General features: G+C 42.1%; 1 protein-coding gene across 1 annotated transcript in view; it reads right to left on the minus strand.

The window, feature by feature from the left end:
- Positions 1–15,703, minus strand: part of LOC135084219 (plasma membrane calcium-transporting ATPase 2) — a 136,904-nt gene that overhangs the window by 18,165 nt on the left and 103,036 nt on the right. Inside the window, exons 9-21 of the mRNA XM_063978955.1 lie at positions 14,723–14,770; positions 13,719–13,888; positions 12,730–12,945; positions 11,850–12,092; positions 10,788–11,026; positions 9,132–9,294; positions 8,644–8,745; positions 7,635–7,814; positions 6,385–6,579; positions 5,550–5,756; positions 4,794–4,992; positions 2,783–2,994; positions 1,556–1,707 (exon numbers count right to left, since the gene is read on the minus strand). Coding sequence (XP_063835025.1) covers positions 1,556–1,707; positions 2,783–2,994; positions 4,794–4,992; positions 5,550–5,756; positions 6,385–6,579; positions 7,635–7,814; positions 8,644–8,745; positions 9,132–9,294; positions 10,788–11,026; positions 11,850–12,092; positions 12,730–12,945; positions 13,719–13,888; positions 14,723–14,770 — 2,326 coding nt within the window. The remainder of the gene's footprint in view (positions 1–1,555; positions 1,708–2,782; positions 2,995–4,793; positions 4,993–5,549; positions 5,757–6,384; positions 6,580–7,634; positions 7,815–8,643; positions 8,746–9,131; positions 9,295–10,787; positions 11,027–11,849; positions 12,093–12,729; positions 12,946–13,718; positions 13,889–14,722; positions 14,771–15,703) is intronic.

Here is a 15,703-nt window from a genome sequence, read left to right on the forward strand (position 1 = left end):
GGGCGGCCAGAGTGTGATATAAGGGTTTTTATTTGCAAAAGGCTAAAGCCTGGTCCGTGAGCACGTAGAATCCCGTCCAATGACCCCAAGCTAGCCATCCCTATCGCTCGCGCGTAATTATGTTGCTGTCGCGACTGTGCGACGGGCGCCCGCAGTGAGTGTGCGAGCGCGACAGCAACATACTTACGAGCGATAGGGATGGGTAGCTTGGGGTCATTGGACGGGATTCTACGTGCTCACGGACCGGGCTTTAGTTTCAAACATATTGAAAGATTTTAAGTGTCGTAGTCCGGCCCCGGCTGGATCGTCTCGGGGTCCGGCTGGCCGCGGCCCCAACTGGAAATGGGCGGCCAGAGTGCGTTATAATGGTGTTTTATTTTCAATGTGTCAAGTAACGCTGAATTTGAGAAACTAAAATGGCCGCGACCCCAGCTTGAAACGTTTGGCCAGAGTGTGATTAAAGGTTTTTTTATTTTAAATGTATCAAGTAACGTTGAAATTGAGAAACTAAAATGGCAACCAATACACAGTCGGAAAAGGCACACTCTATAAAGTTTAAATTAGTTTCAAACATATTGAAAGATTTTAAAGTGTCGTAGTCCGGCCCCGGCTGGATCGTCTCGGGGTCCGGCTGGCCGCGGCCCCAACTGCAAATGGGCGACCAGAGTGTATTAACATAAAGGTTTTTTATTTGCAATAAAGAAGTTTCCAATTTTTTTCTGTTAACACTTTCCTGGACAGTGAACTGCTATATACGTCATAACAATTAAACTTCTATTGTGTCTGGGTTACTGTCCGGGAAAGTTTTAATAAAACTTGAAAATATAAGTAAAACCAACATTTGTGAAAGAATCATCAAAATATCTCTACAAATAAAAAAGTTACAGGGCCCTAAAGATGCGCATTTCGCGCCATTTGAACGGTGACTTCACGCCATTCATTTGGAGTACAAACAGTGAATCACCCCTGGTCCAATGCTGTTGACAGATCCAATTTTTTAAAATCTAGTGGTTTTTAAAAGCCTCAAAAGTCAAACGACAGTTATTTCTTTAAAGTTTAAATTTGTTTCAAACATATTGAAAGATTTTAAAGTGACGTAGTCCGGCCCCGGCTGGATCGTCTCGGGGTCCAGCTGACCGCGGCCCCAACTGGAAATGGGCGGCCAGAGTGTGTTATAAGGGTTTTTTTATGGTTATGCTATGCATCTTGCCAGTGGAAACGGGAATATACCTCACCAATGGCCTATTTCATGTGATGTAAACTCAACTTGAGTAAGATAGGTTTGACATATAACGTCATCTAACAAATAAAGATTGCTGGAGACTATTTAATCAGATATTTATTCGAGACTTGTGACACCAAGTTGCAGTTTATCTGTCAGATAGGTTCCTGATAGTTTATCTATCAGACAAGTTCCTTATAATTTGTCAGGGACTTCATTATTATAAGCAAATGGTTTAAAAGAGAGAAAGACACACCAAAACTAGCAGTTTACCTGCCAGATAAGTTCCTGATAAACTATCAGACACTTATCAGCCACTTGTAAGTTACTCACGTGAGTGTCTTGGGTATCTTGCGCGTGGGCACCGTGGTGACGAGCTGCCCCCACACGAGCGTGCCAGCGCCAAAGAACAGGCACCACAGCCACTGGTCTATCGAGAGGCCGGCCGTGCTGAACGCCATGCCGCCGAACTGGACTATTACCACCTGGAAGGTAAGTTGTGGATAAATATACCGATCAAGTTTGATGCGATTGATTTTGGACTCTAAGACAAGATGATATGGTTCAACATAATGTTTTGCCGCAGACTCATAGGCACCACAGCCCCTGGTCTATCGAGAGGCCGGCCGTGCTGAACGCCATCCCGCCGAACTGGACTATTACCACCTGGAAGATAAGTTGTGGATAAAGTTTGATTTGAAAATTATAAATAACTTGAAAAAATCGAACTGCCTAAGGCGGGAATTGAACCCATGACCTTCCGCTTGCCGGGCGACTGCTCTTCCAACTGAGCTACTTAGACACTGGATGAACCCGTCGAAATTTTCAAGTGTAATACGCTGTTACGGCCAGCGTTTGTTTCATCAAAGTTTGATTTGATCGATTTTGAACCTTAGGACAAGATAATAAGGTTCAAAAATATGTTTTGCCGATGAAGAACAGGCATCATAGCCACTGCCATGCCACCGAACTGGACTATTACCACCTGGAAGATAAGTTGTGGATAAATATACCGATCACCTTTGATTCGATTGATTTTGGACCCACTTGTCTTACCAGTAGATAAGGTTGAAAATAGTGTTTTGCTGCCGAAGAACAGGTACTACAGGTGCTAAACGCCATCCCGCCGAACTGGACTATTACCACCTAGACTAGAAGGTTATGTGTGGATGAATGTAAAGTCTCTTATCAGATGATTTGATTGATTTTGGACCTTAATGCGAGAGGATAAGGTTCCCAATAATTTTCATTCAAGACCAGTAAAAGATTTTATAAAGGTCTAACAACATGTTATACCGGGTTGTAGCTAAATTGGTGACACGATACTTTGGGCTTTATTGAGAATAATTTAATGAGGGTTTCCTTTATTGCACTCACCAGTTGGCGCCACTAGCGAATAAGATTCTGTCACTTGCCTGTAGCTAAGAAAAAGGCACCAACTGGTGGTAAAAGGATTTTATCATTTACAGACATCGGATTGCCAGTGACAGGGGTAGGCCCCTAGCTAGTGGCGCCAACTGAAAAACCATCATCAAAGGTGATAAAAAACAATTTACATACCTGCGAAAGCGCAGTGCCGATCCATATAGAGTAGAATATCGGATTAGTGAACAGTCCCTGGAAAACGTTCCTCTGGCCGTGGATCTTGCGCGCGTTGATCTCGTTGAAGAGCGTCATCATGACGAAGGTGTTGAAGATGATGGTGAAGTGCTGCGTCGGTTCCGTGCCCAACTGCTGTCCGCGGCCCGACGGGATGTTGAGCAGTCTGTCGCCTGTGGGAAACTCATCATTATCATCATCATCAGGGCACCAGTACCCCTATTACAAAAGACTTTCGAGTTCGTATCGTTGAACAGTTACACTAATAGTTTATAGATGACCCACACTGAACTGTCCCACCAAACTCAATGACAGGGGGGCGCTGCCATCGTTCAACTATATGGTTTCCAACATGGTAAAAATCGGAACCAGCGATCCGGTATTGACGGTGGCGCCCCACTGTCAATGTCATGGATAGGACAGCTCAGTATTTTGGAACTATACACTGCTTGCGTAGTACTGAAGATTATATGAACGTTGAACTGCGCACACAGTGTTTTTGTACGTACGTCGGACATTACTTGCAACCTGGTATGCGAACGAATAGTAGCACTGAATGCAATACGTACATGACACTCTTCGCGCCGTATTGTTTTTATTTTGATTACTTTGTGTGTGAGAATTTCTAATGCGACACTAAGTTCCGAACTCAGCGCATTATTTAAATAAATAAATAATACAAAATCGTTTATTGCAAAAAAGGAATTAGTTGGCATCTTTCTAGATATCTATGGGAGAGTTCTCAAACTACTTATCGCTATCGACTTGCTCACCCACAAACAGCAGCGAGAAGATGATGAACAGCTGGTACAGCGCCTGGCCGAGGATGTTCTTCATCATGGTACAGATTCGGCACCTCAGTCGCTAGAGCCAATGACGCTTGCATTTCAGGTCAGGTCAGCCTTAATCAACCAATGCTCACCCACAAACAGCAGCGAGAAGATAATAAACAGCTGGTACAGCACTTGCCCCAGGATCTAAATCACGGTCCAGGGTCGGCTCCTCAGTTGCTAGAGCCAGCGAGGCTAATATGTCTATGACCAGGTCACCCATAACCAATGCTCACCCACAAACAGCAGCGAGAAGATGATGAACAGCTGGTACAGCGCTTGCCCAAGGATCTAAATCACGGTCCAGGGTCGGCACCTCAGTCGCTAAAGACAATGACGCTATTTCAGGTCAGGTCAGCCATAATCAACCAATGCTCACCCACAAACAGCAGCGAGAAGATGATGAACAGCTGGTACAGCGCCCTCATCATGGTACGGATTCGGCACCTCAGTCGTTAGAGCCAATGACGCTAGCATTTCAGCCATAAGGCTGACCTGACCTGAAATGCTAGTGTAACCAAGCAATGCTCACCCACAAACAGCAGCGAGAAGATGATGAACAGCTGGTACAGCGCCTGGCCGAGGATGTTCTTCATCATGGTACAGATTCGGCACCTCAGTCGTTAGAGCTTACGACGCTAGTGTGTCCATGACCAGGTCACCCATATCTAATGCTCACCCACAAACAGCAGCGAGAAGATAATGAACAGCTGGTACAGCGCCCTCATCATAGTACGGATTCGGCACCTCAGTCGTTAGAGCCAATGACGCTAGCATTTCAGCCATAAGGCTGACCTGACCTAAAATGCTAGTGTAACCAAGCAATACTCACCCACAAACAGCAGCGAGAAGATGATGAACAGCTGGTACAGCGCCTGGCCGAGGAACTAAATCACGGTCCAGGGTCGGCACCTCAGTCGCTAAAGATAATGACGCTATTTCAGGTCAGGTCAGCCTTAATCAACCAATGCTCACCCACAAACAGCAGCGAGAAGATAATGAACAGCTGGTACAGCGCTTGCCCAAGGATCTTTTTCATCACGTTCTGGGGCCGGTCAGGTCACTTCAGGTCAGGTCACACATAACCAATGCTCACCCACTAGCATTTCAGGTCAGGTCAGCCTTAACCAACCAATGCTCACCCACAAACAGCAGCGAGAAGATGATGAACAGCTGGTACAGCGCCTGGCCGAGGATGTTCTTCATCATGGTGCGCGAGATGAGCGGCTTGGTGCGCCCGTAAGGCTTGCGCTGCAGCAGGTCCGGCGTCGGCATTTCGGTTGCTAGAGCCAGCGAGGCTAATGTGTCCATGATCAGGTTCACCCATAACATTTGTACCGCCTGTGGAGGGATTATGATTGTAGAAAATTATATTGGAGTCTCCAATGGAGACGTGAAAGCTTTTGGAAATGGATATCTATTGCCACTTCAAGAAAGGCTACTGGACTTTTTAGTTACCGAAACAGTAACCAAGTCGCTGTATGGTGTTAAGTGGAAATAACAGGACACAAAAGTGTCTACGTTTACGCAATTTCTAAGGGCGCGTTGCCTAATTCATGTCCGAACTTTAAGGGTAATGGCTAAAATTATATCCAAGCGGTTATTGAAGTGTGCTATTGTTTTAACTCCCAATTACTTGGGGATCTAGGCGTTCAGTGTTTACAATACGCGACTAATCCCACTATAGCCAGGATGTCTACATCTTGGCCTCCATTGAAATCCAACCCATTGAAGGTTGAGTAGCTAACTTATTTGGAATCCGCAGCGAATTTACTGAATAATATAGGAGTTCGAAATGAAATATCAATTTCCCTCCGTTACAAAGCGGAAGAGCCCTGATAAAGTCTTATATTTCAATTAAATTAAAAAAAGCTTCAATAAATAGAAGAATACGCTACCTTTAGAGGACTGTCCTGTATCGCGCAAGCGCCAATGAAGGCCACGATCACAGCCACGACGTTAACTGTCAGCTGGAACTGCAGGAACTTGGCGATGGAATCGTAAACGTTACGGCCCCACATCACAGCCTTCACGATCGATGAGAAGTTGTCGTCGGTTAGGATGATGTCGGACGCTTCTTTGGCCACGTCGGTACCGGCGATACCCTGGAGAAAAATGGTGAATTAATGGCGAAAACTTTGCTAGATATGGCAACCACATCGTTGGTCGTCGATCCACAAGGTGGACAGACGATAAAGGTAGCAGGAAAGCGCTGTATGCAGGAAATCATTGGGAGAGGCTTATGTTCAGCAGAGGACGACCTGTGGCTAAAATGGTGATGATGACTATGACATATAATTATGACAAGCCCAGCGTAGGTCATCCACCTACAAGGTGGACAGACGACAGCATAAAGGTAGCAGGAAGGTGGTACCACACGGCCTATTTAGAAATCATTACGGAAGACTTATGGTGCAGCAGTGGACGTCCACGACAGTGGCTAAGATGATGATGATTAGACTATGATGGAAAGAAAGAAAAGTGACCAATAAGAACGTCACACAAATACATCATCAGGTCATTTGGTTTCCATTGCATGAGAGGGTCATGTCCCCTTATATTTACGAGAAGCAAATGGAGGACTTTATCTACACCTTTCATACTAGCTAATTGGCGAGGCCTGTTGAACTCTTAGTCGCCATTTACAATATCCACGAGAAAAATGGGGGTGATCCTTCTAACTACGACAATCTACACCTTAAGTCTAAGCCAATAAAACTCCATATCCCTTACCATAGCGAATCCCACGTCGGCCTTCTTCAACGCCGGCCCATCGTTGGTCCCGTCTCCAGTTACCGCCACCACCTCGCGCGTATCGAATGCCTTCGACTCGATCATGCCTTTGACGAGAGTGTATTTGTCTGTGGGCGACGACCGCGCTAGCACGCGCAGCTTCGGCCATACTTTGTCTAGCAGATGCTGTTGAACCTGTGAATGGAAGGAGTTAGTGTTAGTCGCTGCCAAGAGATGGCGTTGTTTTTAATAATGGTTGAATTGGTCAAGATTTTTTTAGGCTGTATCATGATAACAGCAGCTACAATAGGGATGATGACTGGGTAATGAAATCGAAATTCTATTTAGTCCGTCAGACAGATAATTAGAAAATATTAGACTCATATTTTTTTATTTTTTCCATAATCGAATAATTACAGTATTATATTGAGTTGAAATGTCGCGTGACGTCACTTTTGAGTAAAAATTCTACTCAAGCGTGACGTGTCGCGCCATTTCAACTCGATGTAGCACTGTTATTATTTAATTATAAAAGAAAATAAAAAATATGAGTCTAATATTTTCTAATTATCTGTCTGACGGACAAATTATTGAAATTTTGTCATCTAGCCTATTAAAGTTCAAAGCGTAATAAGAGATAGATGGCTTTGTTCTTAGCGTCATCATCATTACATAATTATTATGCTTTAGCAAAAGTCTTAGAATATGGTACCATACGCCACCAATAGATGGCGCTGTGTGTATTTTAAATCTCGGTGGCGAAATCAGTTTCTAAAATGTTCACTATTTCTACCCATTTAAAGCTGAAAGAGTATCCAAATCAAAAAAATCCATAGACTGTCAAGTCATTTCCCATGGGATAGGATAAATTTGTAGTATTTCCCGCCTTAGGCAATTCGATTTTTTTCAGATTATTTTGAATTTAGTTTGAGATGCCACTCTGGTAAATAACATTTTAATAACTTTGTAATATACTATACAGGGTGTTAGGTAAATGGGTATATGAGCCGACACTAGCCCATGTTAACATGGGCATATAAATGGTATGGTGAAGTCAGAAATTTGATATCACCATTTTATTTTTTTAAATTTTCATACAAAATAAATTTTATAAAATCCGATTTGTATGAAAATTAAAATAATTAAAATAAAGATATCAATTTTCTGACTTCACCATACCATTTATATGACCATGTTAACATGGGCTAGTGTCGGCTCATATACCCATTTACCTAACACCGAATTCTCACCTCGCCGTTGGTATCCCGGATCCGCCTGTTGAACTCCTTGCCCTCCAGGATTAGGAAGTCGTCGGTGGGCTTGAGGATGCCGCACTTGACCGCTATGGAGCGCGCCGTGTTGACGTTATCGCCAGTCACCATTCGGACGGTGATGCCCGCCTTTTGGCATTTCCTGATCGCTTCTGGTACCTGGTGAATGGAGTCTTATTAGTTGGGGAACAAGGCTTACTTTAAAAGTACAGAAACTGCTATGTTTTTGCTAGTTTACGGTTAAGAGAAGTCTTCTATATATTTTCTCTCATGCTGTTTTTAGCATATTTCTAAAAACGAAGACGTTTTTGCTTAGTTGGGTCTTATTTTGCTTAGGATTACAAATTAGTGAAGTCCTATTAAGTGGTACAGTGCTTACTTCTCGACTCATGAGGTTCTGTTCGAGTGATAACTTTAAAAAAAAAAAAACCGACTTCAAATGCGTGAACACAAATAATACCTATTCAACAAAAAAATAATCGTTCAAATTGGTTCATAATCGGCGGAGATATTGCGTATAAAAAAGTTCATCCCCAATTTTCCACCCTTGGGGGTGAAATATTTTCTTCAAATTCGCATGAAACCACCCTTTTGATAATACCTATTCAACAAAAAAATAATCGTTCAAATTGGTTTATAATCGGCGGAGATATTGCGTATAAAAAAGTTCATCCCCAATTTTCCACCCTTGGGGGTTGTTTTTTTTATTATTAAATTTAAATGGGACCACCCTTGAGGTATTACCTATACGCCGAAAAAAGATTTGTCCAAATCGGTTCATAATTGGCGGAGTTATCGCGTAACAAACATAGAAAAAAAAAAAAACATACGGGTCGAATTGAGAACCTCCTCCTTTTTTTGAAGTCGGTTGAAAATCACTGTTTGTATTTATCTAAAGTCAAGAAGTTGCAAGCCTTATGGCATATATATTTTTTAATCTGACGCCAAGTTTGTATCCTTAAAAGAAAAATTAAAGTGTATTCTTTACCTCTGGTCTGACAGGATCCTCGATACCAACAACGCACAGGCAGGTCAAGTTATTCACAATATTGTCTTCGTCGTCCCAGTTTGGCTCTTGGTCTATGTGCACCTGTGAACAAACGTGTAACGTATTATTACACAAAATGTTTAGAAAATCCTTTTAGTTTAGAAGTTGATAGAAGTTGTAGTCTACAATATTCAATATTGTTATCTATTTAAAACATAGGGTTGCGTCCACCAACCTATTCACGTACAAACGACCGACGACAGAAAACCTGTCATACTTCCAGGCATTTATAGAAGACTTTCGATTTTGTTTAAGCCTCTGCTTTAGTTCATGGAGGACACTACTTTTTGTACGGGGTACTTTTAGTCTTCTGTGTGCTATTGGGTACAGTTTATATTGATAAACAAAAAAGTACCTCGTTGATACTCTGCGCAGGCCTATAATGTGTCCATACGCTTATTTTTTATCGCATACAAAGTGGTAATTACCTGGTTAATCTCCGCCTTCCCCGGCACGAAGTCTCTGAACGCGATGGACAGCGTCCTCAGCCCATCGCAGGCCATCGGCTCGATGACTTGCCGCACCAGCCTCTCTTGCATGTCGCGCGTGAACTTTTCCAAGCGCCCTTCGTGGCCGTATATGAATGCACATCTGTTGGTAAAGAGGTTTAATGTTAATATTTAATGTCTATTTGGGAGGATCATGATGTTTAGACTGGACTAGAGATACAACTAACGAAAGTAGATGGAGTTACATGATGTATGAGATTCCAGCCCAGAAAAATGATACTGGTCAGCTTCGCGTTACCTGTCTGGTTTTATGATGACTGATGATGAGTCGAAATTCGTTGTACGCTAATCATCAGGCGCTTTGAACCGAGCGGGGGACAGTATAGTTTGAGTTTATGCTATAATTGTTGCGATTAGCAGTTCCAAAGTTATTGACATAAATGACTTTGGCCACCGTTTTGGTGGCAATATCTAACTGGATGTTTGATACTGCACAGTTAATACTGTCTAGAATCATTTGACACAATAGTAGCTCGATCCATCCTAGGTTTTTTGGTGTAAATGACGTGAAAAACTTACTTTTTAGAGGCGCTAATATCTCCTGAACTGGTAGGACTACCTGGATGAAATTTGTACAGGGGGTAGCTGGTATACTCTGGTCCAATCTGGAGTCGTTTCCCCTAGATCCATCAAGTAACACTTGAGATAAATGGTCCTAAAGACTCACTTCTTGAGCACGATCTCGGAGGCGCCCTTAGTATACAGCCGGTAGCCGCCCTTGTACGGGATGACGGTGGACATGCTCTTGCGCACGGAGTTGAAGGTGTACACGCGCGTCAGAGACTCCTCGAGGAGAGGCGTCTTAAGGAGTTGCAATAAGAGCGATTTTGCAACATACTTAAGGAGTGAAGACTACAATGATCTACCCAAAGGTTCTTGGCGTAAATGACGTCAGAAACTTACTTTTTCGAGGCGCTATATCTCCTGAACTGGTAGGACTACCTGGATGAAATTTGTAGAGGGGGTAGCTGGTATACTCCGGACTGTTCTGGAGCCGTTTCACCTAGATCCATCTAGTAACACTTGAGATAAATGGCCCTAAAGACTTACTTCTTGAGCACGATCTCGGAGGCGCCCTTAGTGTACAGCCGGTAGCCGCCCTTGTACGGGATGACGGTGGACATGCTCTTGCGCACGGAGTTGAAGGTGTACACGCGCGTCAGAGACTCCTCGGGCTGGCGCTCGCGGATGGCGTCGTAGCTCTGTCCGAGAGCTAGTACGTCTTCAGCAGTTGCAATAAGAGCTATTTTTCAACATTCTGGTACAGTCCTGATTGCGACTGTACATTGGGGGTACTGTATCTTTGGAACAAGATGACCTATCTAGATGATATTTGGTGGAGGCACAGCTAGTGTAGTCTAAAATGACTTGACACAATTGTAGCTCGATCCATCCTAGGGTACTTGGCGTAAATGACGTCAGAAACTTACTTTTTCGAGGCGCTATATCTCCTGAACTGGTAGGACTACCTGGATGAAACTTGCAGGGGGTGTAGCTGGTACACCTTAGATCAATCTGGAGTCGTTTCACCTAGATCCATCTAAACACTAGAGATAAATGGCCCTAAAGACTCACTTCTTGAGCACGATCTCGGAGGCGCCCTTAGTGTAGAGCCGGTAGCCGCCCTTGTACGGGATGACGGTGGACATGCTCTTGCGCACGGAGTTGAAGGTGTACACGCGCGTCAGAGACTCCTCGGGCTGACGCTCGCGGATGGCGTCGTAGCTCTGTCCGAGAGCTAGTACGAAGCCGAGGAGGGAGCACTCAGTCTTGTTGCCCACTTGCATAGTGGGTGCTGTTGGGTCTAGGCCAGGCTGTGGGGAAAATATTTCGCTATCAGTTATGTAGTTATAGTTCTTGCAACTCACGAAGGCGAGTGAGCTTTACTAGTGTGTGTACGTGTACATGTACATAACGATACTGTATGTCTATCAAAACTTTTGAAAAACGAACAGCGAGCCACCACACATGTAAAGCTCACTCGCCTTCGTGAATTGCAACAACTGTAGTTAGTTGCCTCGTGGTTAAATAATTTGGACTCTTTAGATCTGCAGGTTCTAGTCACATCACTTAGTGTAGTTTTTATTAGTTTAAGAATGATATTAAAAGCAATGTTAATTCAAATCGAAAAGATGTGATTCGTGCCTCGACTGGTAAGTTAGTCCAGCGTTGGGACGATTGAGCATTGTAAAACGCTATAAAGAGCTCATTATATCTGTCACTAGGGTTTGTAATCTGAGTTGTATTGTAACATTTGAGAATACTCAAATCAGTGACTTAACATCATGTATGTATCATGAAATAAAGTTACTTAAAAATATATCTAAACATTTTGATTTTGATTTTAGCTTCTCCATGCTGCTATCATTTATTTTATTTTCAAGTCTATCTATTTCTGCCGCTTATTACTACACACACTTTATTACACTTTTCATAAGAGGAATGGATAGATCCCAAATCTGATTACATCATTCGTTCTTTTCACAATAAACCCTCACTATTTATTTTTTAAATAAGGTATAGTCGACAGCACGTCAACGTAAACACTGTGGTATCTTACGTAGTTGCGATAGGAGCGACATTGCAACGAAAATTCATAGCTTGATTCGCTGTCGACTGTACAAAACCCCCACTCACCATAATCCGTGAAGTAAACGCACTGTTGATGCTCATGCCTTCTACCATCGCTTCTCCCACCTCAGCTGGTATATCCCTAAAGTTCGGCGTGACCTTGCACAGTTTCTCGCAGATATACGATTGGACGACCGTCATGCGATTTGTCGTGAGTGTGCCGGTCTTGTCTGAGCAGATGGCGGTCGCGTTGCCCATCGTCTCGCAAGCGTCGAGATGCCGGACTAAGTTGTTGTCTTTCATCATTTTCTGGGGAGAAATATAGGTGTTAGATACATGGAATGTAGATTCTTTCAATGAGGGTTTTCGCGAATGAAAGATCCGCTAGATGGCGGGACGTGCATGTGGGGTCTGACTGCTGCGTGATTGGTGGATTTTGACATATCTGTCAATGTCATGTCAAAAATAACCAATCATGCAGCATTTGTACTTACGTATCGCCATCTGGCGGATTTCATATTGTTTTAATAAGGCCTGTACTTTTCTTCATATCAATACGAGTGAGAAGTGAAAGAGACAATATTCAGAATGAATAAGAGAAGGTGCCTTGAACAGTATTAAGGTCGAAATAAAAGTTTATTTTTATCTAAATGGAAATGAAAAAAGAACAAGGTCGACATATCCTGGTAGCAGAATGCTGTTTGGAAACTAGGGAATGAAGTAAGTTTCAATTGCTTCTTCAGATTAGTTTTGTACGAGGTTTCAACTACTGATTGAACTGACTCAAGACTGTGTGTGAATTTTGTTTCTAGCTGTACCAAGCTGTATCAAAGTTGTGCTATTGTATTCCTCTCACTTTGTCGACTTTAGCGAGCGTTTTACATTGTTCCTACTGCGTATATCATATTATTAGCAACTCCAACTGCTTCTTCCATCCCTCTCTCACCTTAACAGAATACGCGAGTGAGAGCGTGACAGCGAGCGGCAGGCCTTCCGGGACCGCCACCACGAGCACAGTCACACCGATGATGAGATGCTTCACCAGGTTGTTGATGTACAGAGCCTTCCACGGCTTCTGCTGGATCACGAAGGTGTTCACGCAGAATTGGATCACCAATATGATGACGGTCAGCACTGCGATCGTGGAACCGGCGTAACCGATCTGTGGAGGTGAAAATGATGAACAAAAAATAAATAACACAAACACATTTTGCTTTTCGACATGTTAAACACTGCACGCAAATTGGAAACGTCTGAAATAAATAAAATAAATAAAAATATATTCACGTATTTCTTAAGGTACCATTATGTACCATTCGTAATGGTATTCAACATGGTAATACAGGTAAAATGTACGACGTTTGGTTCGTGAAAGGGTGATACACTAGAACATATCATAGAGCGGATCGTCGTTCTGTTACAGGTAAATGCTCTAGTCTATACTCACCTTTAAAGAGAGATAATGCGAATGTATTAAGTGAACATGGTTATCCCTCTCAAGGTACAACTAGGGTACACTTCACTTAAAGTGAGACAAATTAATCTGTATTTTCTAGCTTGGCAGATGAAATACTTCTTAGACAAGATCTCCACCGGATAACTAAAAAATCACTAGGGTATTACTACACAATACTACACAAAACTGAAAAATAAGAGATACTTAGTCAGTTTGCTTGCAGCAGACTTCTTCTGTGCAAGCAGCCGATTCGTCAATTACGAGCGCGAAATATTGAGGTACAACTAGGGTACACTGTACTTAAAGTGTGGTCACTGACCTGTATAGCTAGCTTGGTCAGTTTGGCTTGCAGCACGGACTTCTCCTTCTTAAGCTAGGTCTCGGCGGCGTTTGTTAGTCGCAAGTGCGAGTACATTCGCCGATCCGAATGCTGAGGTACAATACAACTAAGGTACACTACACTTAATAGGGTCACTAACCTGTATAGCTAGCTTGGTCAGTTTGGCTTGTAGCACGGACTTCTCCTTCTTGTGCGAGGCCTCAGGAGCCGGCTTGTCGGATGCGGGCGCGGGTACGTGATTGTCGTCAGGCCGCGCGTGGTTGGCCCCATGACTGTTGCCCGACGCTGGGACAGTCACATCGTCGTCGCCTGTCGGTCGAAGTCGTTTTTGAGTGGCTTGGTACGATGAAGGACACGGATTTCGCGCCAAAATAGACAATATACTTTATTCTCAAGGTTTATTTTTAAACAATACCATATCCAATTTAAAAATTAAAATTGCAGAGTTGTTAAAGTAAATCACTGTGAGAATATTTCGATAATAGGAACATTATTTTAAAGCTTTCAAGTTGCATTTCAATATGATGGATAGACTCAATAAGCGCTTACAGTCCGTGCCAAACAATATTTATTTTGCATTTTGAGGTGTAATAAAAATTATTGGATTATGTTTTTACTAAATAAGAGTGCGAAGAATTTTAAGAACACTGTGAATTAAGAAGAAGATTCACAACATTTACACTACCAATTGTAAAACATATCTTTGGAATTAATTCATTAAAAGATTAAAGTAATAATTGCAAGTTGTAAGTAGAAATACTTAAATTAGAAGAGTTATCTACAGTAAAGTTACTACAAATGCAAGATCAAATCTAAAACTAATATTTTACTACTGTATCTTAGTTGTATTAGATTTTTTAGTAACTTCACTATTATGAGTGCTGTACTCCGAAATTCAGTATAGTTAGTGGTTTAACTACAGCTCAAATCTAAGTAATACAAGTTGTGAAATTGTGTTTCATTGCTGAAAGTAAGTACACTAAAGGACAGATTAACCAGTACCCTTTTACAAAAAGCCCAAAGCTACATATTGAAGCATAGACACAACCCACAAATATTAAGATACTTAAGGCGTATACATTACTCTGGCCCTGAGTGTACGGGGGTAGTCAAAGCAGGGGTTTAGCAAAGGAGGTTACTTACCGCTCAGGCTCTTGCGCTGGGTTCCCTTTTTCTGCTGCTTTTTAGCTTCTACTCTCATCAATTCCGTATTCGTTGATTTAAATTTCAATACAAGCATACACATTTATGACACAAGTTGATATATTTTTATACATCATGCAGTCAACACGACAGTTACACGATGCAGTTTCAATGTGTATGTTTTTTAATTTAGTTTTATTTTTATTTTATTTTTTATTATTTTTCATCGGCGACATGTAGGTGGGGCGTGCAGCAGGCCGGGGTTCGAGGGTGGAGAAAAAAAAGGTTGATGTCATTGAACGGATCACACTAGAATGTTTGGTGGCACTAGATCTATAGGGGTTCATAACATTCCAAGCATTCGTGACACGGAAATGTATTTATTAGCAGTCCCAATTCCGTGGCCACAAATGCTTGGATTCATCTAATGGATTGCATTTACAAATGTTGCTTTAAGGGAGTCATTTTAAATATGTTTTTATGAAACTGAAACGAGATTATTTTTCTTATTGGTCCCAACAAAAAATGTAACACAACTAAAAACTACGAACGAATGGAACAAAATACAACAAATTTATTTATTAAATGTGACATGCCCACAAACATGATCCAGGCTATTAGTCAAATACATAACATAAAAGGACAACGCACAAGACGGTATAATCACCATAACCTTAATAAAAATTTTGACAACTCCACATGATCCACAATAAATAAAATAATCTCATAATAAAAATATATTGACAAAATTGGTGAAACATGGAAAAACAAATCTTTTTATCCAGTTATATTAAAAGTTTCTCGTTGTAATTTAGATAAGATTAATATTGCTGTAGCATGCGTATTGTCTTCGACATTTGTGTGAAATACGGGCCATTGCATGTCCGTACTTCCCAGTGGTCTTATACAAACACGGCACACAACAATATCTACCTTTATTATGCAATTTTACCAATTTAGTCATAAAAACAAAAAAACCCT

Source organism: Ostrinia nubilalis, chromosome 25, assembly GCF_963855985.1.
Source record: "Ostrinia nubilalis chromosome 25, ilOstNubi1.1, whole genome shotgun sequence".
Classification (NCBI taxonomy): domain Eukaryota; kingdom Metazoa; phylum Arthropoda; class Insecta; order Lepidoptera; family Crambidae; genus Ostrinia; species Ostrinia nubilalis.